Below are 19,827 nucleotides of genomic sequence, written 5' to 3'. Positions count from 1 at the left end.
TGCAAGCTCTGCTAGCCTAACTCAATTACAGACTGTTGAAAAATCCCCTACAAAATGCATCCGTCTCTACCTACAATTGCATACAGCTAATCAAGTCTGGATTCATTACACTCCTAATAAATGGAATTAGCTAAGCTGATAAACATCACTATGCATAAAATGTCTAATTAAATGCTTTAAAAAATAAAGAGGTAAACAACCAGACCAGTTCTGGGCAATGTAGTAATAACTGCAGGAATAGTTCAGGAGCCTTGAAATAATTGGAAGTAATAAACTGGGGCTGGAAGAGTTCATGCCTAAGCTATAAATAACTGTTTAAGATTCTTTATCCTGTCAGCTGAAGAAACATTTCCTTTACTCAGAAGAGAAGTTTAGATTGAGAATTTTTTAACTAAAAACAGCCACGACAAACCAGCTGGGGTGGGGTGTGGAGTATGGTGTGGATAATTTTCTACATATCTAATGCTCCCCGCCCCCACCCATGCACACACTTTCTGTGTATGAGAAGTTTGTTTCTAAGACAGTCTGAAAGGTAACAGTACAGTCGGGTCACAATTTGTCTAAGTACCATTATATAACATACAAATTAGAGGCCAGCAGTACAGATTACTCGATCTCAAAGGTCTTTTCCAACCAGGCAATTTTATGATTCTACGATTTTTACAGAATGTACTTTTAGTAAACGACTGGATAACATTTCTACACATGCCTTTGGAGGCTCTAACACTTTTCACTGAGGGAGCTGAAAAAGAATCAAGATTCAGGCAGAATCTGTCCTTATTCTTATCCATGAGCACTTCTCAGGCCAAGGCTTGAATTTATATGAATTAAATAGATAATATAAAGGGAACTAAGTAGTAAAGATGTTTTGAAGCCAAAACACCACTTTAACCCATCCATGCTAACTAAAGAGTACTCAGTGATGTTACAGTTTATTTAGCACCCTTGGGTAGCTACAAATCAGTGCTGTCTAAAGTCAAGCGCAAATAATTCAAATATATTTTCAGAAAATGACACTGTTACAAAAAAAGAAACCCAGTGATCTGAAATGGAAGCCAAGATAATTCCTTTAAAATTAGTGTTCTGTCTGCTGAAGACCTTGATCTTGTCACCATGGTTGCAGCTGAATTTCTAACTGCAGTCTACATAAAAGATCTTGTGAGACAAGAGTAGGGAACATTCACAATAGCCAGCTAAACATATTAACAAGATCTTCACTGCAGACAGATTTAGAAGTTATTTAATTCTGACAGTATTTCAAGACCAACTGATCCAGCAGTCTAAAATACTCTCTCAACCCACTAGTGACCTACCATGTTTACCTGCCTACTGAGAGTATGAAAAAATAAATTTAAGAAAGAAGCTCTCCAAAAAACTATGCTAACATCTTACTTCTAACTACATCGAATTATTTTGTCTGTTTTTTTCCCCTGCAATTTAAAGCCTATGAGAAAAATAAAATTGAAAAAAATTACCTCACTCGAGAGGTTCAGAGAAAGATCTAGCCTTGCAATTCGAGAAAAAACAACATTAAAAAAACACATACAAGACCACCCTTCTCACCTGAAATACACACTACTCTTTCAAAGCCCTTATGCATGTGGAAACAACTGGCTGATGCCAATATATGCTCTGTAAATAGGTTTTATTTTCTCCTTCTACCATGCAAGCGCCAATTATAAGCATTAAGTTTTAGCCAAAAGAAAGCAATTAGCTCTTCCAGACTACCCTCATTACAATGTTTCTAATCAACAGAAACTTCCTTTTGCAATTAGTGGTCTTGAAAACAAAAACAAAACAAAAAAATAGCCTAAGTGTATTTTAGGCTAAGGTTAATAATGCAGCTTTAAACCCGTTAGGACCCACCACTACTCTACATTGCAACTGCATAAACTTTGAAGTTTTGCTTATTCTTGGGAAATAAATACCATAGAACAAAATAAATATACTATATAAAATAAGGCCTGTGGTTATGGAAGTAAGCTGCTAGATACAATGAGGCTTCTATGGAGTATGAAGACATTTCTATGTGTTGGAGAAGTCAACAATGCAGTGAAGTTTTGTTAATGCAGAGTGGTAGAATAACTCACCTTCAACAGGCACAAAACTTCAAAGCTTTTCTGTGAATTTAGTAAGCATGAGCATGCAAGGCAGGAAAGAGTTAAAGTGAGAAAATGCTCTACCTGTGTGTTCTTGGTCTCTGGTTCAAGGAAGCTGTCCTTCCCGGACTGTGTTGACTACCCAGTCTGGCAGGACTGGTCATGTAATCATTGGGGACTGTTGGCGGTTTGACTGGCTCCAGGGTTTTGTAAGGAGTATTTCGTCTGGTCAAGGGGAAAGGAAAAAAAAAAAAAAAAAAGAAAAAAAAAAAAGAAAAAAAAAGAAAAAAAAAAAAAAAAAAAAGAAAAAAAAAGAAAAAAAAAGAAAAAGATTTGAAGACAGAAAGATAAAGGATCAGAAGATCAAAAGATAAATGATGAAGTGGTAAAGCCATTTGTTTTCTTCAGTTTTCATGAGAGATCACTGCACAGTGATTACAATATATTAAACAAATTCCACCAGGCAGGGTAGACAGGTCACATTAAACTCTCTAAAATGCTCTTATGTAGACAGATTCATACAAGTTGGTCTACGGGACATAAACTGATTTAAAAAAAAACCCTAAACTAAATTTACCACCCAAAATATATTCTTTGAACTACATCACATACAACAGCTACACCTGCGTAATATTCCAGCGTTACCTTTCAGCACAATGCATATGACAAACTCTGGCACGTAACAAGCTCTTCTGCTGTAACAATTTTCTCTTTCCTTTTTCCTCTCTTCCCCTCCCCTCCCAATGCTTAACCATCCTAAAAGCATTCTTGGCTAAACGTATTCAACTCATTAAGACAGAAGTAAGGCTGAAAGATTCACAGAACAAGTTACATTTGCAGTCAACAGCGCTGCTCTCAGAACCATTGTTTCATGCAGTAATCAAGCAATCTTATATCACTTAAGCAGATCTTGAAGTGCTTCATAGATGAGCTTCATCATCTCCATTTTGCAGTCCAAGAAAGGGAAGCCCAGAGACTTCCAAGGTCACCTAGCAGACTGTATCAAGGCAAAAAGTGTAACACAGATCTTCCAAGATCTATTTACCAGACCCATTAATTAATGCCTTAAAACCAGGGCATTTGTTGTACTGAATTGCAGAGCTCTTCACTTCTCACCAGTAACTAAGAGATCCTTTGCAAGATGTGGAATTTGGCAATGGACCAGCTAAGCAAAACCAAAAATACTAAACTACTGGTATTTAATAATTTGTTCAACTACTGGTTATAACTGAGTTGGTAAGTTATACACTTCCTGGTATTCTAAGAAACTTATTGACTTCCTTTTTACAATACAGAACACAATAGTACTAACTTTTAACTGTAACATTTTTTTTTCAAACCTCTCAGACAAAAGTGGAAATACCATAACTGTTTGCATACACTGTGGTGTTTATAAATTAGTTTGTCTATATAAAGAACTCCAGATGATTTCAGTATGCAGACTGCCAGCACCTATAGATCTGCCAAAACAGATCAGTCGTGGGAAAAATAAACTTTGTATTCCAGATGTAAGAGACAGAGTTTTAAATACTGCCAAATAAAATGATAAGCGGGGAAGATTTTAAATGTGCTTCCAACAGAAATAACCTTGAAAACTAGTGTTTTAAAGTATTCTACCTTGGAATGCACTGGCAATAGGAACTACTACTCAGCTTTGTAGTACTATTTATTTTGCCTGTACAACTTAAAAATACTGTCAAAAGCAAACCCCTACTACATCCTCAAGTTCAGCCATGCCTCAGTTTCTCCTTTGTTCTACTCAGCTTCACTGAAGAACTCAAAACTCCTAAGCATCAGAGAAGTCAAAACCAATTTATTTCCATCACTCAAGTCCAATCCTTCCCTTTGCTTTTCTGCCAGCCTTACATGGAGGAGGAATAGACTCTTCCCTGACACTGCCCAGTGTCCCCCAATGCTTCATGCAGTGCTGATGCCCATTGCCACCAGGGAGAGCTACAGGGAGCCCAAGGCCTTGCTCTGCCCCAGGACCCTCAAGGCATGTGGGCAACTACTCCCACCATCCAGCTTCAGCAATTCACTTTTCTCCTGTGGTACTTCCAAGCTGAACATCCAAGGTTTTCCACAGCCTCTCCCTGGTTCGGTGGAGGGACCTCTGCTTCCTGCTGTCCCTTTCCCTTTTCAGCCCAAGCAATTTCTGTGCAGGACTCCCTCCTCACCATGTTCCTTTAGATAGTCCTGCCTTGGAGGGACAAGCTGCACAATAGGCAGCATGTACTTAAAGGTCTGTGGTACGCACCAACCTCATTCTTATTTTACATGCTTATCTGTTTTCTGGATCAAAGGGAGAAGAGCAGTATCCCTGTGGTTTCTAGCAATTTTTTCTGCATACATTAGGGAAACAGTCATGCCTATGATACCTCATGTCTGGCAGAACACGGCTGCTCAAGACAAGAGCTGTACTTCCTGAACAAGAAGGGCAGATAGAAATCTGTTACAAACTCACATTATTCCTCCCCCTCAGCCAACTGCTGCCTCTTGTCAAGCTCATCTGGAAATGACGTTCAGCTGATTAATCCTTATCAGGCATCAGCTAAGGCAACCAAACAGCTCTGGCTTGTTCAGAGGGGAGCATTAGAGAGAGGCAGCTCACCAGTACATCAATGTTCCTGTTTCACTAGCAAACATCCAAGAGAACATGAAAGCACTACGCAGCTTCCCAGGGCTGATAAACAACTCCTTCTCAGCTGGGATAAGAGACAATTGGAATACTGATTGCATGCCCTTGAGCAACGGGAATTTTCACTAAACATGCTGAGGAAACCTCTAGGGTAATTTCTCTGCAGAATACACAACAAACACTGCTATCGTGAAGCAGCAAAGCATCAAATCAGGATTAAAAATCACTAAGTCTTCAACAAAAGGACTTACTGCTTCTAATTTTCCTTTTGAACATTGCTCCAGATCCCCATCCTGTTCCATCTCATTATTCCTCATTTTTCCAGCTCCCCAGCTCTGCCAGACAACATACCTGAAGCCAACACAATCACGCCAGACAGCTTTACAGTGCCTCAGTCCCTCATTGCATAAAGGAAGACTGAGACTAACAAATAGGTAGAAGGTCTTGTTCAGGATGCCTTTTGGAAGGTACTGCACAGTTGGACAGACAAAACCATATGGCATGTGCTCTGAGCTTCTCTCAAGTACTCATGTTTTGGTCCCTAGCAACAACTACTTGCTGGCACACCAAGATAAGCAGATTTCACTCCCCACAGGTCCACAGCAGCAAAACAGGTGCTATGGCAGGGAAGTCCAGTCACAGCGGGACTCAGAAATAGTAAAATCCTTCCTCATTTAAGCATAAAAATAAAAATGCACAAGCCTGTAACAATCAATGTTGCCAATGTGTTCGAAATGCCACAAATTTTGCTTCGATAACTCAACAAATATGGCACTAATAGCCATTTCATATTTCTTATAATATTGAGAAATGAGCAGACAAAAACTTTAACAATAGAGTCTTTCCTCCACCAAAGTTAAAGCCTTATTGATTTTTTTTTTTTTTTATCACTAAGGATTTCTCCCCAAAAATCAGGAGTAACAATAGCCCATACCTACCATAAATCCTTCCCCCATGAAAAAAAACAATTCTTTCAAAAGGACACTATGAAAATAAGAGTCAGTGCAGCTGAAAGGTTTTATACAGAAAAGGTAATAGTGTTTTTTGCTAAAGATGATCAGAATTGTCATCTATCCAAGTATTTAAGAAACACCAACACCAGCACAATTAAATCTTTCTATTACACAGGCAGGACCAAGCAGTCCTCATTCTTACCCCAGAGTTCCCCGGCCTGACATGGGAGGACTTGGTGGTTTTTGTGTAGGCGGATTTGTTCTTGACAAGGTGCCAGTTCTTGCAGGCTGATTATTTCCATGCTGAAATAAGGGAAAACATGATTTTATTTTTATAACAGAGCAGCTCGATTATTGACAGCTTTTTTTTTTTTTTCAAGTGTAAGAATACGAAGTGAGAATTCCCAGACAGCTGTCAAACAGCAAGTTTTCAGCTACACACACAAGACAGACACAGGTAAATACAAAGAGTCTAAATACAAGCTTAATGTTATTTTTGCTATTAATTTACAACAGACATCAGAAAGGTAGGCAATTGACAGGTTCATGCACAAATCTCTTCTATCCTCTTTTCTTTAAAAGGAAGCCACATTAGTGTTCCTCTCCGTTTGCGTGTTAATCATTTAAATCAAACTTTAACACTGACAGTACAATACAGTCAGCATGGGCCCAGAATTTCTCAGTCTGCCCCTGCTATTTGACTAGTAGAGTTCAGGTTGTCTGGGAAGTCTCCTGCAAAAAATGTAAGTGAAGGAAATCAAGGCATCTACTGAATTCAGAGCAAAGCACTACATGTGTTAGATAAATTAATGTATCTAAGTATAAATGCAGAGGTCAATGTATCACAGATATATTGACACACGCTAAATGCTGTAAATAAAAAAAATTAAGTGTAGCATGTTTAATCTAAATATCCTATGGAAAGCAGAGGAGAGCATAAGAGAGCGCTAGTTTTCGGTTTTAATGGCTCTGCAGCCTCTACTATCAGTCACATGAGGCACTGTGGGTCAAAGGAGAAATAACACTTCTTACCTTGGCTTTTAGCCACTTAACGTTGGCAAAAAAAGGGGGGAAAAAGGCAGAAATTAATGGCAGATCCATCACAACTAATAGGACAGGTTAAACTACAGAAAATAACATTTAAAAAAACCATTTATGTCTATTGATAATTAGCTACATCCTGGTACACTAACAGAGATTTTACTGGCTCACTTAGTCATTGAAATTTCTGTGTCTGACTAAGTGGCCACAGGAAAACACTTGTATCAAAATTAAGCTCAGCTAAGCCTTGCCAGGTTTGTTCGCCAGGCTGCTCACGAGCAGCAAAGGGTTGAAAAGCCCTTCGCTGACCATTCAGGTCCAAACCCAAATCAATGCTGTTTCAACAGCAACGTGCACTTACGGATTCGTTCACAAAACCAGTTTCAGCTGTACAGCACAGACTAGACTTGCCTGTTGTTTTGACACTTAACCTTCATGTGTTTTGAAGAACTCCTAGCTGTTGCATGGAATGGTAAATAAAGAAAAGAGACTTTTCTCAAAGAGGATGAGCAGCAGCGCCTTTCACCTCTGGTTAATTGATTGAAATGTGATTCAAGCCAGCACAGCACCGGCAGCTCAAAACTGTCTTGGCAGTGCTCTGATTGTTATTCTGAAATTTTAGCTCTTAGAATCAAGTTATTATATGACTCCACTACATTTTTACAGCCTTCTTGATTGCAGGGGGGAAAAAAATTACAAAAACTAGGCCTCAAAGAAAATGACTGTAAAATTTTAAATAAATTCAAGTTGAGTTCTCTGATTTTATTTGGAGCTGAGGACTCATGTTTTTGAATGTGGAAAAGAATTACTTTCACCGATTTAAAAACAAAACAAAAAACCCCACACAAGTAAACACAAAACCCCAAAACATAAAATAATCCCAAATGCCTTTTTTTTTTTTTTTTTTTTTTTTTTTTTTTTTAGGTTGTTTGGAAATAAACTGTCACTTCCAGAACATGCCTCCTAGTGCACGGCTTTTCAAACTGCAGTTTGCACCACCTTCTCCTCCTCCTCCTCCAAGAAACACAGACCAGTTTAAAGGCATCCATGAACTCAGAAAAAAATAACTAAAACACACTATAGAGCAATGTGCATATGTGAGTTTCTGACAAGGTCTGCAAAACCACTGGAAAACAGCTGGGGTTACAAATCAAAAGAGGTTGAAAGCCACTGCCCTTAAGTTATTCATATTAAAAGAACAGAAACACAAACTCGCTCCAAAATTCAAATGAGAAAGTTTAGCTGTGGTAAGTAAATTTGAAGGTCATCCCATTCACTCCCAGTCTGGGCAGAGGTTCATCATCAGAGTGGCAGAATTAAGGCATTTAAACCACTACTGTCCCCACACACTTATTTAATGGATAAACACGAAGGCTCAGTTTCCAGGATGCCAGGGTAGTCTCCCAAGTATTGCATTTTTAAAACAGGGTTTTAGCAAAGAAATTTGCTTTGCCCTCTCACAGGAATATGTGACCCTTCCCCTTACTTCACCAGTTGCCAAGGGCAATGGCATAATACAAGGAATTTGTTAAAAGAGACTAAAAAGTAAACTCTTGGTCCTGTCCCTCTCCAGCAGCCATAGATAGAAACCTTTTAAAGGCTTAAAAGGAAGGGTGGCACGGATTCTTACCCAGCCCCTACTACTAAATTTGCCTGCCTCAAAAATGTAAAACCAAAAAGCTTCCTCTCCTTCCTTCCTTTATGCAGTGTCACTCAGCTCTTCTGGTGAGTCTTTCCACCTCCTCCTTAATCTCTGTTACATTCTGCCTCCGCGGCAGCAATAATATGAATATCAACATCTAGCAATGATTCAGGACTCAGTCTTATTTCAAACCTTTCTACTGCTAAGTACTGTTTAACACACTAAATGTGTATCTGAAGTCCAATAGCTCTTGACCTTTATACCATTCTCTACCTCCACATCACCTCTTTTGCTACCAATTAAACACTATACAGATACATGCACTTCTTTGCCTTGCAAAAGAATCAATATCTGTTGTCATACTGTCTTCTGTAAGTAAAAAGCTCTGTACATGTCCTCTGTTGCCATCAATATAAACAAGAGTCATACGGGCAGGAAAACACAGAAGGAAGGAACACAAAGGGAACGGGGATTCTTATGGGAGAGGAACTCCTGATCCAAAAGCCAGAAGTAAGGGAAAAAAGCAAATGCATGGAAGCAAGATGAAGCACATGGCTATTTAACCATGATTAATAAGCTAATTAATTAGGAGAAGACATTTTCTTGTAATTATTGTCTGAGTTTATGAGGACAACCTCGCTGCATTTCTTGGTCTGAAAACCAAATTTAGTCCTTTCTAAGCAATTAAAAAATGGCTTGGAACAGTGAACAGTTTCGGCAGCAAGGTCTAGACTTGTGATTTTAAAAAAAAACAGGAAAAAGGACAGCAGAAAACCAAAAAGCAAAGCAGGTACATGTTTAATGTAGGTTCAACTATCTGTCTACAAATGCCTCTAGGCCAGCCAGCCAGTTGGCAGAACATGACCATCACCAACTGCCTGATCACTACCGAGAAGGTCAGAGTCAGGAAGGAGGGAAATGCAGGGCATGAGGAAGAGAAGCAGCAGCATGCATAATCTTCACAGCTTGAAGAGGGAAGAGACTGTTCTGAGAAGGATCTAGAAAATAAGAGACAGGAGGTACAAAAGGAAAACTTAAGTCAAATGAAGAGCAGCGTTGAGAACTCCCACAGAAGCTGTAAGGAGCATGACTCCCTTCTCCTCCTGCTAGTTGTGTTACTGTACACACAGGAGTTTTCAGCCAGATACCAGCATCCTGGATGACGTACACATCAGAACAAAAACACAGTGTGTACACTTGCTGGGGATGCTTGTGATGTCAAGGCAGAGAACTAGACAGATCAGGATGTTCCCAGAAACAAGACAGCATGGTAACCAGCAGCATTGGCTGGGCTTTCTTGCAAGCATCACAGCAGAGAGAAGTTTTAAAGAAGCAAGCAGGACAATTCTGCCTTTCCAGGGAAAACCTACCAAGCATGTGGCAGTCCTGGATAAAGTTTTAAGGTTGTCACAAAATTAAGAGAAAGAAACCACAGTCTCAGGTTCGAGAAATGAATCAAACTTGCTGCATTTCCAGAAGATCACAGCTAGGGCAGTGGCACATCCTCAGGGTTTTGACAGTGTGGGAGAGGAGGCTGGCCAAGGACTGAGAGCCAGCAGAGGGCTGGAGAGAAGTAGTGTAATTCAGGCAGCGGGCAAAACAGGTGTTTGCAACAGCCATGCAAGGCTCACTCCAAAAGTGAGGCTGCTTCCAGAACTGATGCCAGGAATGCAGAGCACCTGGAATGAGAATTTTAGCTGGGGGTTTGGACAGGACAAGCAATGTTTTGGGACAGTCAAGCATTGACTGTAAGTACCAAGTATGAGGCTTACTTGCTTAAGGCAACTATTTTGCAAATTCCAGCATGCTCAGTTCTGGTAGTCTAAACAGTACAAAAATGCCTGCTGACAATGGCAGCACTGCAGCTTTCTGGAACCGAGGCCAAAGGGACAAGACCAAGAATGGCATAAAAAGGCTGGGTGTGAGGCAGTCAGAAATATCTACTGGTAGCCAAAGGATGTCCAGACATTTGAGGGACTCTGCTGGCTGGCCTTAGGAGGCAGCCATCTAACTGTTTTTAGTAGTTGCCATGCCACGTAGCACGTCATTGGGGAACATTAGTCATGATTCAGAGAACCAGAAATCTATTATTTGAGTTATAAACTGTGTTTGGAAAATTAGGGCTAGAGACATTGCACACAACTTATTTACACGGGCAAAGGAATCTGTAAGCACAGAAATACAAAAGGCCACTTGCACAGAGGAGCAAAGTCCTCATCACACTGACATCCAGCAAGTTTCTCCTGCACATTTCAGCTATGAACTCTCCAATTTCAAACTGCAGAAACTTCAAATCTCTACGCAGGTTTGTTATATTTCCCCTGATGTATGTCGCTCACTATTCCTCCAACTCCTGAATTTAGAGCCAGTTTCACTCTATAACCTGCCATACGTAGCGTCACTGAAAACCACCATTAAAGACCACCCAATATAAAGGGTGATCAGTGGAAACAAAGGTTTAAAAACTGCACTAGTCTAATCTGCATTAATAGTAAGTGTCTGGCAAACTCTGAAATTTAATATATATGCTCTATAAAAACAATAACCAACCTTAGATCCGTTACCTTTGACCAGTAATCACAGTCATCAACCGCAGTAGAAAAAAACATGATTGCTCTTGATGACTCTCTAGTCAACCTCCCCTTTTACTTAAAAAAAGTATTTCCTTTATTAGTCAAGGGAGAATTATCTGAGACATCCCTACAAAAAGACAGCTGGTCATAAGACCTGAACTGCTATTGTGTAATCTGCAGCTAGGCAATTCAATTGCCCCATAGGCATCCCCATAGATTTTTGCCCAAGACTGCCTCCTGTCTCATCAGTGGAGCAGTGCTGGAGTACCACAAGACGACACAGCACAAGAAAAGCAGCTGGAAGGGTACCTGTACATGAAGGTATGGGATGCCTGAGGAAAGGATACAGTAAAGCACCAAGTCTGGAACATGGTTTCTTTACAGAAATCAAGACATGGACTTAGAGAGAATGTGTAATTAAAGATGTTTTTCAGAAGGCAGACTGTACGTGGGTGTCAGACGTTCAGGGTAACACTTGAGAACTGCCATAAGAACTGCCACTAGTTCTGTGCAGTTTTAAATAAATCATTCCTGTGCCTCAATTTCCTTATCAGAATGGGTCAGAAGCCTTTTTTTGTTCTTTATTTCCTTATAGTCTATTGTAAGGCAGATTATTTGAGAAAACGTAGGTTCCAAATCAGTATTTCTTTCAAAATTGAACATGAGTAGTTAAGTCTTCAATAAAACTTTACCTTTATTTTTTAACGATATCTTCTCCCAGTATTACTTGCAACCTAGTAATTACATACTCTTCTCTTAACAGTAAACAGATGTAGCTTGTCAGTATTGCTTCTCTCTCCTTTTAAAAAATTTTTTTAGTGTCAAAATAAAGCAGGCAAAATTTTTCAAATCACATTTGACCTTATAATGTTTTTGCATATTAAACTGCTATTAACATACAAAACCTGCTTGTGGAAGACAAACTTAATATTGCTCCCTCAGTAGTCTTGTTCAGAGAAAGATACCTAGATTCCTGCCCTTAAATACTTCAAGTTTTTTGAATTGGGTTGGTAACTTTGAAATGTAGCTACAACAAAATAAGGTTAACATTATAAAAAAAAAAATTTCAAAATTAGAAAATAAAGAGACCTCACAGTTTATAGTTTTGTTTGCAACCAGAAAGGCTTGAAACCTACATTGTATCAGACAACAGTATGCACACTTCTGAACTTCCAGTAGCAAATGCCCCATGAAAAGCACAAAGGTCAACACTCACAAGAGAATCACTGGAGTTGGCAACAGGAAGAGTTACCTTTTCCCCTCAGATAAATGTTCTTTACCCTACAGCAATATTTACCTTTCGGCCATGACCCCAGAGGGATGATGTGACATTAATGAAACCAGCAACATGACATCCTTTGAAGCGTGAGAGTCTGATACAAGGACAAAGGCAGCAGAGGCTCAGGTTCAGGATCCCTGTCTCACTTTATTTTTATTAGAGTGAATTATTTAAAAGTTAATACTGATGTGTGGCTAACACACAAAAGGTCTTGTCCTAAAAGGGAAGCAGGCACTATTAGGTAGCCTTTCACCCTCACATCAGCAACTCATCTGCATTTTTGTTTTGCATCAACACAGATGTAAGCGTGAGGAGTGCAGGTGAGTAGGGCAGGCTGAGAAGTGTAACAAGGGTGACAGCAAGGCTCTCTCCTCTTTGATAAATTTTGACCCAATCCCTGCTTTAAGGGAGTCCTTCCAACATCCATTTGCACCAGAAAGTATTTCTGAATGCTTAACTCCTGTTTGACTTCCTGGGCTAGAAAGCTTCTTACAGTTTTAATGCACTGAAATGCAAGTGTTTTATGGTGATGAAATTCCACATTTTTTCTTCAAACAAAGTTGAAAAGCGATCTTCAAATACAATTCAAGTTTGGTTTTGAAGAACTATTAGTTCCATAACACAAACTCAATCTAATTACAGCTATTAGGCATTTCAATTTAACATGCATTGAACATTTTATCTGCCTTTACCATAAGGCATCATTTCAATTTCCTACTTAGCTGCTGTATTACAAATTGCTGCAATTCCACTTGCCTCTTATTAAAAAAAAAAGTAATAAATTCAAGAGCCAACTTCAGGGCTTTCAAGGCAGCTTCCAAGCTTCCTCCTCCTTCTCCCCCCTCTTAAACTGAGGATTTTCTGTATGAGTAATTGTATTTGACCTATTTATTTGCTGGCACAATTTTTTTTTTCCTTTCACAAAAGAAGGGGAAGAGAAGGAAGGAAATGTTAAAGTAGCTTCTGCCTAATAATTTTAAACCAAGCTCTACACAGGAAGGTAGGTTCTCACACCACAACAGTTACTCTTATTTACCAAGAATTACTTCAGCTCCATTCCCCTATCCCCAGAGGGTGACAGCTGAGCAACTACTTAACAGACCAGCAAAAATGCTTGCCTGTGTGTTTCTTGGAGCCATCTACACATAATATTTGTATTGCAAGGGATAGTCTTCTCACTACCAAACCAACTTTAAAAACCTTCCTGATTTTGACTGATGCTAGCCTTGGCTTCATAGGCACATAAATAAAAAAGCAACTTTACTCCTTTTGGAGGCTTTCTCTGTATCTGCCCCTGCAAGGGAAGGGGCAAGGGAGTGGAGCAGCTGGGGCAGCTTGGGGCTGCCATGGAGCTTTCAGGCCAAAGGAGAAAGCACCTCTGTGATCCTGGGATGCTCTACAAAAGCCTTTCCACCAAGAAACTGCTGGAAGAGGAAACAGCACTGCCCTTCCATCAGGGAGGAAACTTGGTATAGAGAGCAGCTGCTTACCATCACTGCCATCCCTACTCTCATCACCTGCCCTCAACAAAAATTGCTGCATACATGTGAGACAGAGAGGGGCATATAGAGCCTTTCTGCACACCCCAAGCGTAGGCATCTGCTTTTGCATCCCCTCTACACAGCCATGAGAAGCATCAGAGAGACAGAGAAAATAAATGGTGAGTATGCATAGGAGGTGTTTCTGCATTTGCTCAGATGGAAGATGTACAGAGGAAGACAGAATTTACTCTGAGAATTACCCATCTTTCTATTTATTTGTTTTTTTAAATTCTGCAAGACACTTTTTATTTACACTTTTTAAATTGCTCTAGGCAGAACTCAAACTTATTTCCCTGTAGAAAAAACATGGTTTCTAAAGCCTTATCGGACATGTTGCTGTCCAGCTTGGGGTGAAACCTTTTGTCAAGAAAATACAACTTAACAGATTCTGAAGCATCTTCTAAGACCGTTCTGGACAAGACAAAGTTTGTAGTTCACAGTGTGCTTCTGCCTAATTTGTACACTGAAGAGGCAACTCAGATTCCCAGTATCATTCATTATTTGTGCTGACCTCTAACAGGACCTAATCCAGTTTTGTAAGTTTCTTTGGTTTGATTTTCTTATAATATCACTAGCGACATCAAGGTTTGCAGACAAAGCAAGCGACTTCCTTCAAAGCTATGATCTGTGTCACACTCTTGGAATCCCAGTAATATGATGGCTAAAAACATGTAATTATTTCATCACTACATCAGCCTACTCTTCTCAGCAGTGTGTCCAGTGAATGTCAACACTGGTGAAGGTGTCAAATGCATGACAGCCACCTTGAACCATACACCCGAGGCCTGGCTGGCAGCTTATTTCATTTGTGTAACAAGTCTACATAGAAAATACCAACATAATTTTTCTACTAAGTATTTCATGCCTTCCATAGTCATGAAACAAGACTTAAGCAAATCACTCAAAGAAACAATAGCAATATAAAATTTGTAGCTAACTTGTAATGAGTTGCTAATTTGGTTATTACCAAAAAAGCTATTTTACCTCTGAACAGACTATGTTTTTAAAATTGAATTAAACCACTAAAAGTTAAAAAAAACTCTAGTAAAAATGTTCCTAATGTTCCCTAAGATCTGCCTAGAAATAGGTAAACAGCATCTCATTTCCACCACCTAAACAAATAGGGTCATAACAATAGGGTAATAAAAATAAAGACACCAGTACTCCTGAAAACAAAAAATCATATTGGAAAATACAACTGCTACACCTTAACAGCTTTGGCATTTATGGATCAAGCAACCTGTTTTGAGCCTCCACAATACACGTAGTTCACCAAAGCATCAACTTCAGAGACTAATAGTAATCATTCTACTTTTAAAGTCTTCCACAGCACTTGATCCCTGGAGCACTTAAATGCAGAAACCAATACCCTGACATTGAATTAGTGGATTCCTGTATTCTCTATTCACAGAGCTCCCTCCTTAAATGCAGAGATTGTATGGAAAAAACGATCAGTTTCTCTGATCCCAGTATTTCTGTTTCACAGCAATTTAGGGCATGTCTTTCAGGCTTCTACATAGGATTGTGCTTCATCTAGTCTGGCTTAAGTTATTAGTGAAAAACAACCCCAGAAGTTACAGATTTAGTACAGGTTTAGCTACACACAAAATGAAAAAATCAGGTAGTCCAAAATCACTATGTTAATTCATAGCCTAGAGCTGTCATGGTATAGAGCTGCTTTCTAACTCGTGTTGGAATTAGACTCCTCTGGGCATTTGGAGGGTTACTACAAAGCAGGAGGTACCCTGGCACTCTTTTGTGTCAAGTGATTCTGAAAGATCTGTTCCTCAAGAGCTCAGTGATTCAAAGGGCACATGATGGGCTGATCTAGCTGCACAACTGACTGAACAGAGCACATCAAGCTTTAGAGTATACACTGGTGTTGAACAAAAGCTTTTTAATGCCATTCAAGGGAAGATTGTTGTGAACTGAATATACCTGGAATGCCTGCTCTAGCGGGACACAAAGCTATTTTTTTATAAAAAGATGCCCAGGGAGCAAAGGGTGTTGTATTAATTCGCTTCAACTATGACCATTTCAGGGGAGGTAGATGTTAATTTATGAAGGTTTTTATTTAGAGAAAAGGAAAATGAGGCTGTCCAAAAGCATTAACAGAAGTGAGACATCAAATGCCACTGAGATTTCAAAGCCAGCTAGCTGACTCCCTTTCTCCTGACCACCCTCCAAAGAAACCCAACAAAAAACCCCCCCCCCACTAGCCAGTTTACCCGTAACAGATGACTTATTTTTTCTCAATAACAACAGAAATAAATGGAGTGGCAGAGACAATGTAATCAGAGGAGGAAGGGGTGATAATTTTAAAAGTCAGCCTTGGCTTTTTTAACAAGTCATTAGCTTAAGATCATGAGCCATTATTTCCAGACACTGTGACTACAACTGACAGTCACAAGGTTATGGCAAACACTGCTCAAAAAACTCACTGTAAAACAATCCATTTTGTTATTGAAATGTTTGTATGTAGGAGCATATCAAACCCATAATCCTTCCTGCCATAAATGAACTACACATGGCAATATTGGTAACATTCTGTCCCGACCTTATCTCCTGGTGTGTGTTATAGGAGTCCTAAAGTGTACAGGTATTCTTACCTTTACGCCATGGCCAACATCATCCAGCACCGTGTAGTCTATAGGTTTTCGAATATACCTTACAGGACGTTCCATGTTCGCTGGCGCTATGATTTTGTGAGTTCTCGATGTGTTCTTATTGGTCGTCAAAATGCCTATCTCTCTGCGAGCGACCTTCTCTTTATGGATGTCCACAGTCTAGATTAAAAACAAGAAAGTATGGGTTTCTTTAGGCATTTGCTGTTTTCTTTACAGAGCTATCTATATATTTAGGCTTCGCTACTAGACAAAGAGTCTGAACAGAGTTAATGCTGCTGGAAGGATGCCAGTTTATTGACTAAATGAGTTTAATCTACATCAACATCATTTGAAAATTACACTTTAACAAAATAACCAATATTAATAATAAAATTACAATTATACATTACTGCTTTGACACTCTAAAGACACTATGCAGATACGGTACTTGCAGATTAACCCTCAATGTTCTTATGACTGACACTAGTAATAAATTACTCCAACTACAGAGCTGGGAAACCAGGACAGACAAGCTAAGCAATTTGCCCACAGCCCCAGAACAGGACTAAGCTTGGGAAGTCTGTGTGGTAATTTCTTTCAGCAAAGCCATCAGTGCATATCAGAGTAAGAGTCTGCACAGACAAGGACTAATTTCAGCACTGAGGCTAGTTTCAGTCGTACTGTTTGTAGCGGCTTTCCTAAAAGAATAAAACAGAGCCTTACAGATGGGAGTAAAGGAATATAAAATATCCATCATTCTATTAGAAAATACCTAAAGAGACAAAGAAAGGTCAATCCAGCAGCCTATGCAGGATCTAACTAAGCTTCACGTAACAGACACATGCTTCTACAAGCAATACAACCACCACTTAAACCTTAGCTGAGGGAGACCAAGTACAAATCAAGCATCAGATGCCATAGGAAATCCCACTTCTGGGAAGCCTATTTCAAGATTTGAGGATTTAATTTACTGGTTTAAGTACCTACTAGAACCTCAGTATCTCATTGCAAGAGACTGTATCTGACAAAACCCACCACTCCAAGTGACTTTGAACAAAACCTATCTAGCCACCACTTTTCTCACTAAGGAAAATAATTCTCAGTCTGCAAGCATCAATTCCTCCTGGAGAGACTGTCACAGAAACAGAGTCAAGGTTCAGAAAGAAAGAAAAATCCTTGTCCACCAGGACTCATTTTGGTATGTCTCTAGAAATAGCCTAATCTAAAATGGATATTGTGATGTGCAAGATTTTGTTTAGTAAATCAGAGTCAAAGACGAAGCACAGAATTAACTTATATTTTACTCTACTTCTCTATGAGGCACGATTAAAAAGCAAGGTAAGCAACCAGGAAGTGACGATTCCTGGGAAAGCCAGCATTCGGTGTTCAGAGTTCACTATGAAATGCCTTCAATTGAACTGGTTTTTTCATTAACTGGTACACATGCTCAAATAATCTTAAATTCTCCTGAGTAAGTATGGAAAGAAATAAAATCCTCCTTAACCACTTTGATACATGGCATTGCAAATTATAAGTGGAAAGACAAATGGAGAAGCACCTAAAAGCAGTGATACCAAGTAGGCTTGTTTTCATGGCTTAAAGCTAAGTAACAGACAACCTGTAACATTGCAAAAGGATCTTCTGCTTTGGAAGTACACAGAATCTTAACAGAAATAAGAACTGTAGTTTTCCAGAGCAATGTAAGACATTAGATGTGTATGTCTGCAATAGCTTATTTGGAATAAGTTAACTAAATATCCCAAAAAAGCTTTGGAGCAAGCTTTATTTCCTAAACAGCCATGCTCTGAAAAAAATCCCAAAGTCAGGAATAAAAAGCATCTTACCAAAGGAGACAATCCTATACATCAAGCATTTACCTCTACATCAGTATCAGGTATCAGCCACTGCATTCACTTTTGCTCTGGCAACCAATTTCATAAACAGAGCAAAGACTTCAGAACAAGACTGCCCACTACTGTATTTCTTTAACTCCACCTATTATCTGTTCTTTTCCTTTCAGAGACTAAAATATACACGTTAGTTCTGCCTTTTAGTTTGCTTTTGGCTTTTGAGTGCTGTACTGAGGAGTGTCAGATAGGCCAGACAGCTGCGCCGCCATTCAGAGGGACCTCGACAGGCAGGGAAGGAATAACCCCAGGCACCGGTACAGGTTGGGGGCTGAGCTCCTGGGAAGCAGCCCTGTGGAGAAGGACCTGGGAGTCACAGAATCAGAGAATGGTTTGGGTTGGAAAGGACCTTAAAGATCATCCAGTTCCAACCCCCCTGCCATGAGCAGGGACATCTTCCACTAGACCAGGCTGCTCAAAGCCTCATCCAGCCTGGCCTTGGACAAGTTAAACATGAGCCAGCAGTGTGCTCTTGTGGCCAGGAAGGCCAAATGTGTCCTGGGTTGTCTCAGGAAGAGTGTGACCAGCAGGTGGAGAGAGGTTCTTCTCCCCCTCTCCTCAGCCCTGGTGGGGCTCCACCTGGAGTACTGTGTCCAGTTCTGGGCTCCCCAGTACAGGAAGGACATGGAACTCCTGGAGCATGTCCAGTGATGTTTCAAGGACTGAAGCATCTTTCATATGAGGAAAGGCTGAGGGAGCTGGGCCTGTTCAGCCTGGAGATGACTCAGAGGGGATCTGATTAAAGTTTATAAATATCTAAAGGGAGAGTGTCTGGAGGATGGGGCCAGACTCTTCTCATTGGCACCCAACAATAGGATGAGAGGCAACGGGCATAAACTGCAGCATAGGAAGTTCCACCTGAACCTGAGGAAGAACTTCTTCACTGTGGGGGTAACTGAGCACTGGAACAGGTTGCCCGGGGAGGTTGTGGAACCTCCCTCCCTGGAGAAATTCAAAAACCATCTGGACAAAATCCTGGTTCATGTGCTCTAGGAGTCCCTGCTTGAGCAGGGTGGTTGGACTAGATGACCTTCAGAGGTCCCTTCCAACCTCAACCATTCTGTGATTCTGTGATAATCTCTCTCCCAATTCCTCTGTACAACCTGAACCCTTTTGTTCAATGATAATACCAGGTCTCAAAACTATCTTACAGAACTCTCTAATAATTCACAAGTCTTCATACTTTGTAAATACATGAGCACTGCACAAGTAAAAAAAAAAAATCAGTCACCTAAACAATATAGCAATATAGGAGACTGAGGAGAATGTAAGCTTAAGGCACACACTACAATGCTTTAAAAGAGAGTAGCTTAAAATAGTACTATGCCTCTGGAAAGAAATCTGTGCTCCTACTTCATTCTCACAAATAGAATTCCTTGCCAACGATAAATTTATTTTTTGTTCAGTACACCGACAAAAATGCATCTTTATACTAAGAATTCTCTTTAAGCTGATGTCAAAAGAAACAAAGCAAAGTCCTGCATAGGATAAGAAGATGCATCTTCTCCTAGCAGGTAGTCCATGAAGACTGACTTTTCCCCCCTGCAA

General features: G+C 39.8%; 1 protein-coding gene across 1 annotated transcript in view; it reads right to left on the bottom strand.

Annotated features, from left to right (window-relative positions):
* The window catches only part of ABI1 (abl interactor 1), a gene marked incomplete at its 5' end in the record, with an annotated part of 29,692 nt that extends 13,140 nt beyond the window's left edge, over positions 1-16,552 (bottom strand). The window contains 4 exons of the mRNA XM_029083554.1: positions 2,184-2,324; positions 5,893-5,993; positions 6,723-6,737; positions 16,376-16,552. Of these exons, the coding sequence (XP_028939387.1) occupies positions 2,184-2,324; positions 5,893-5,993; positions 6,723-6,737; positions 16,376-16,552 (434 nt within the window). The remainder of the gene's footprint in view (positions 1-2,183; positions 2,325-5,892; positions 5,994-6,722; positions 6,738-16,375) is intronic.
* Positions 16,553-19,827: the final 3,275 nt, after the last annotated feature.

This window comes from Antrostomus carolinensis, unplaced genomic scaffold (assembly GCF_000700745.2).
Source record: "Antrostomus carolinensis isolate BGI_N321 unplaced genomic scaffold, ASM70074v2 scaffold14742, whole genome shotgun sequence".
NCBI lineage: Eukaryota > Metazoa > Chordata > Aves > Caprimulgiformes > Caprimulgidae > Antrostomus > Antrostomus carolinensis.
This window is presented reverse-complemented; position numbering and strand designations above follow the sequence as displayed.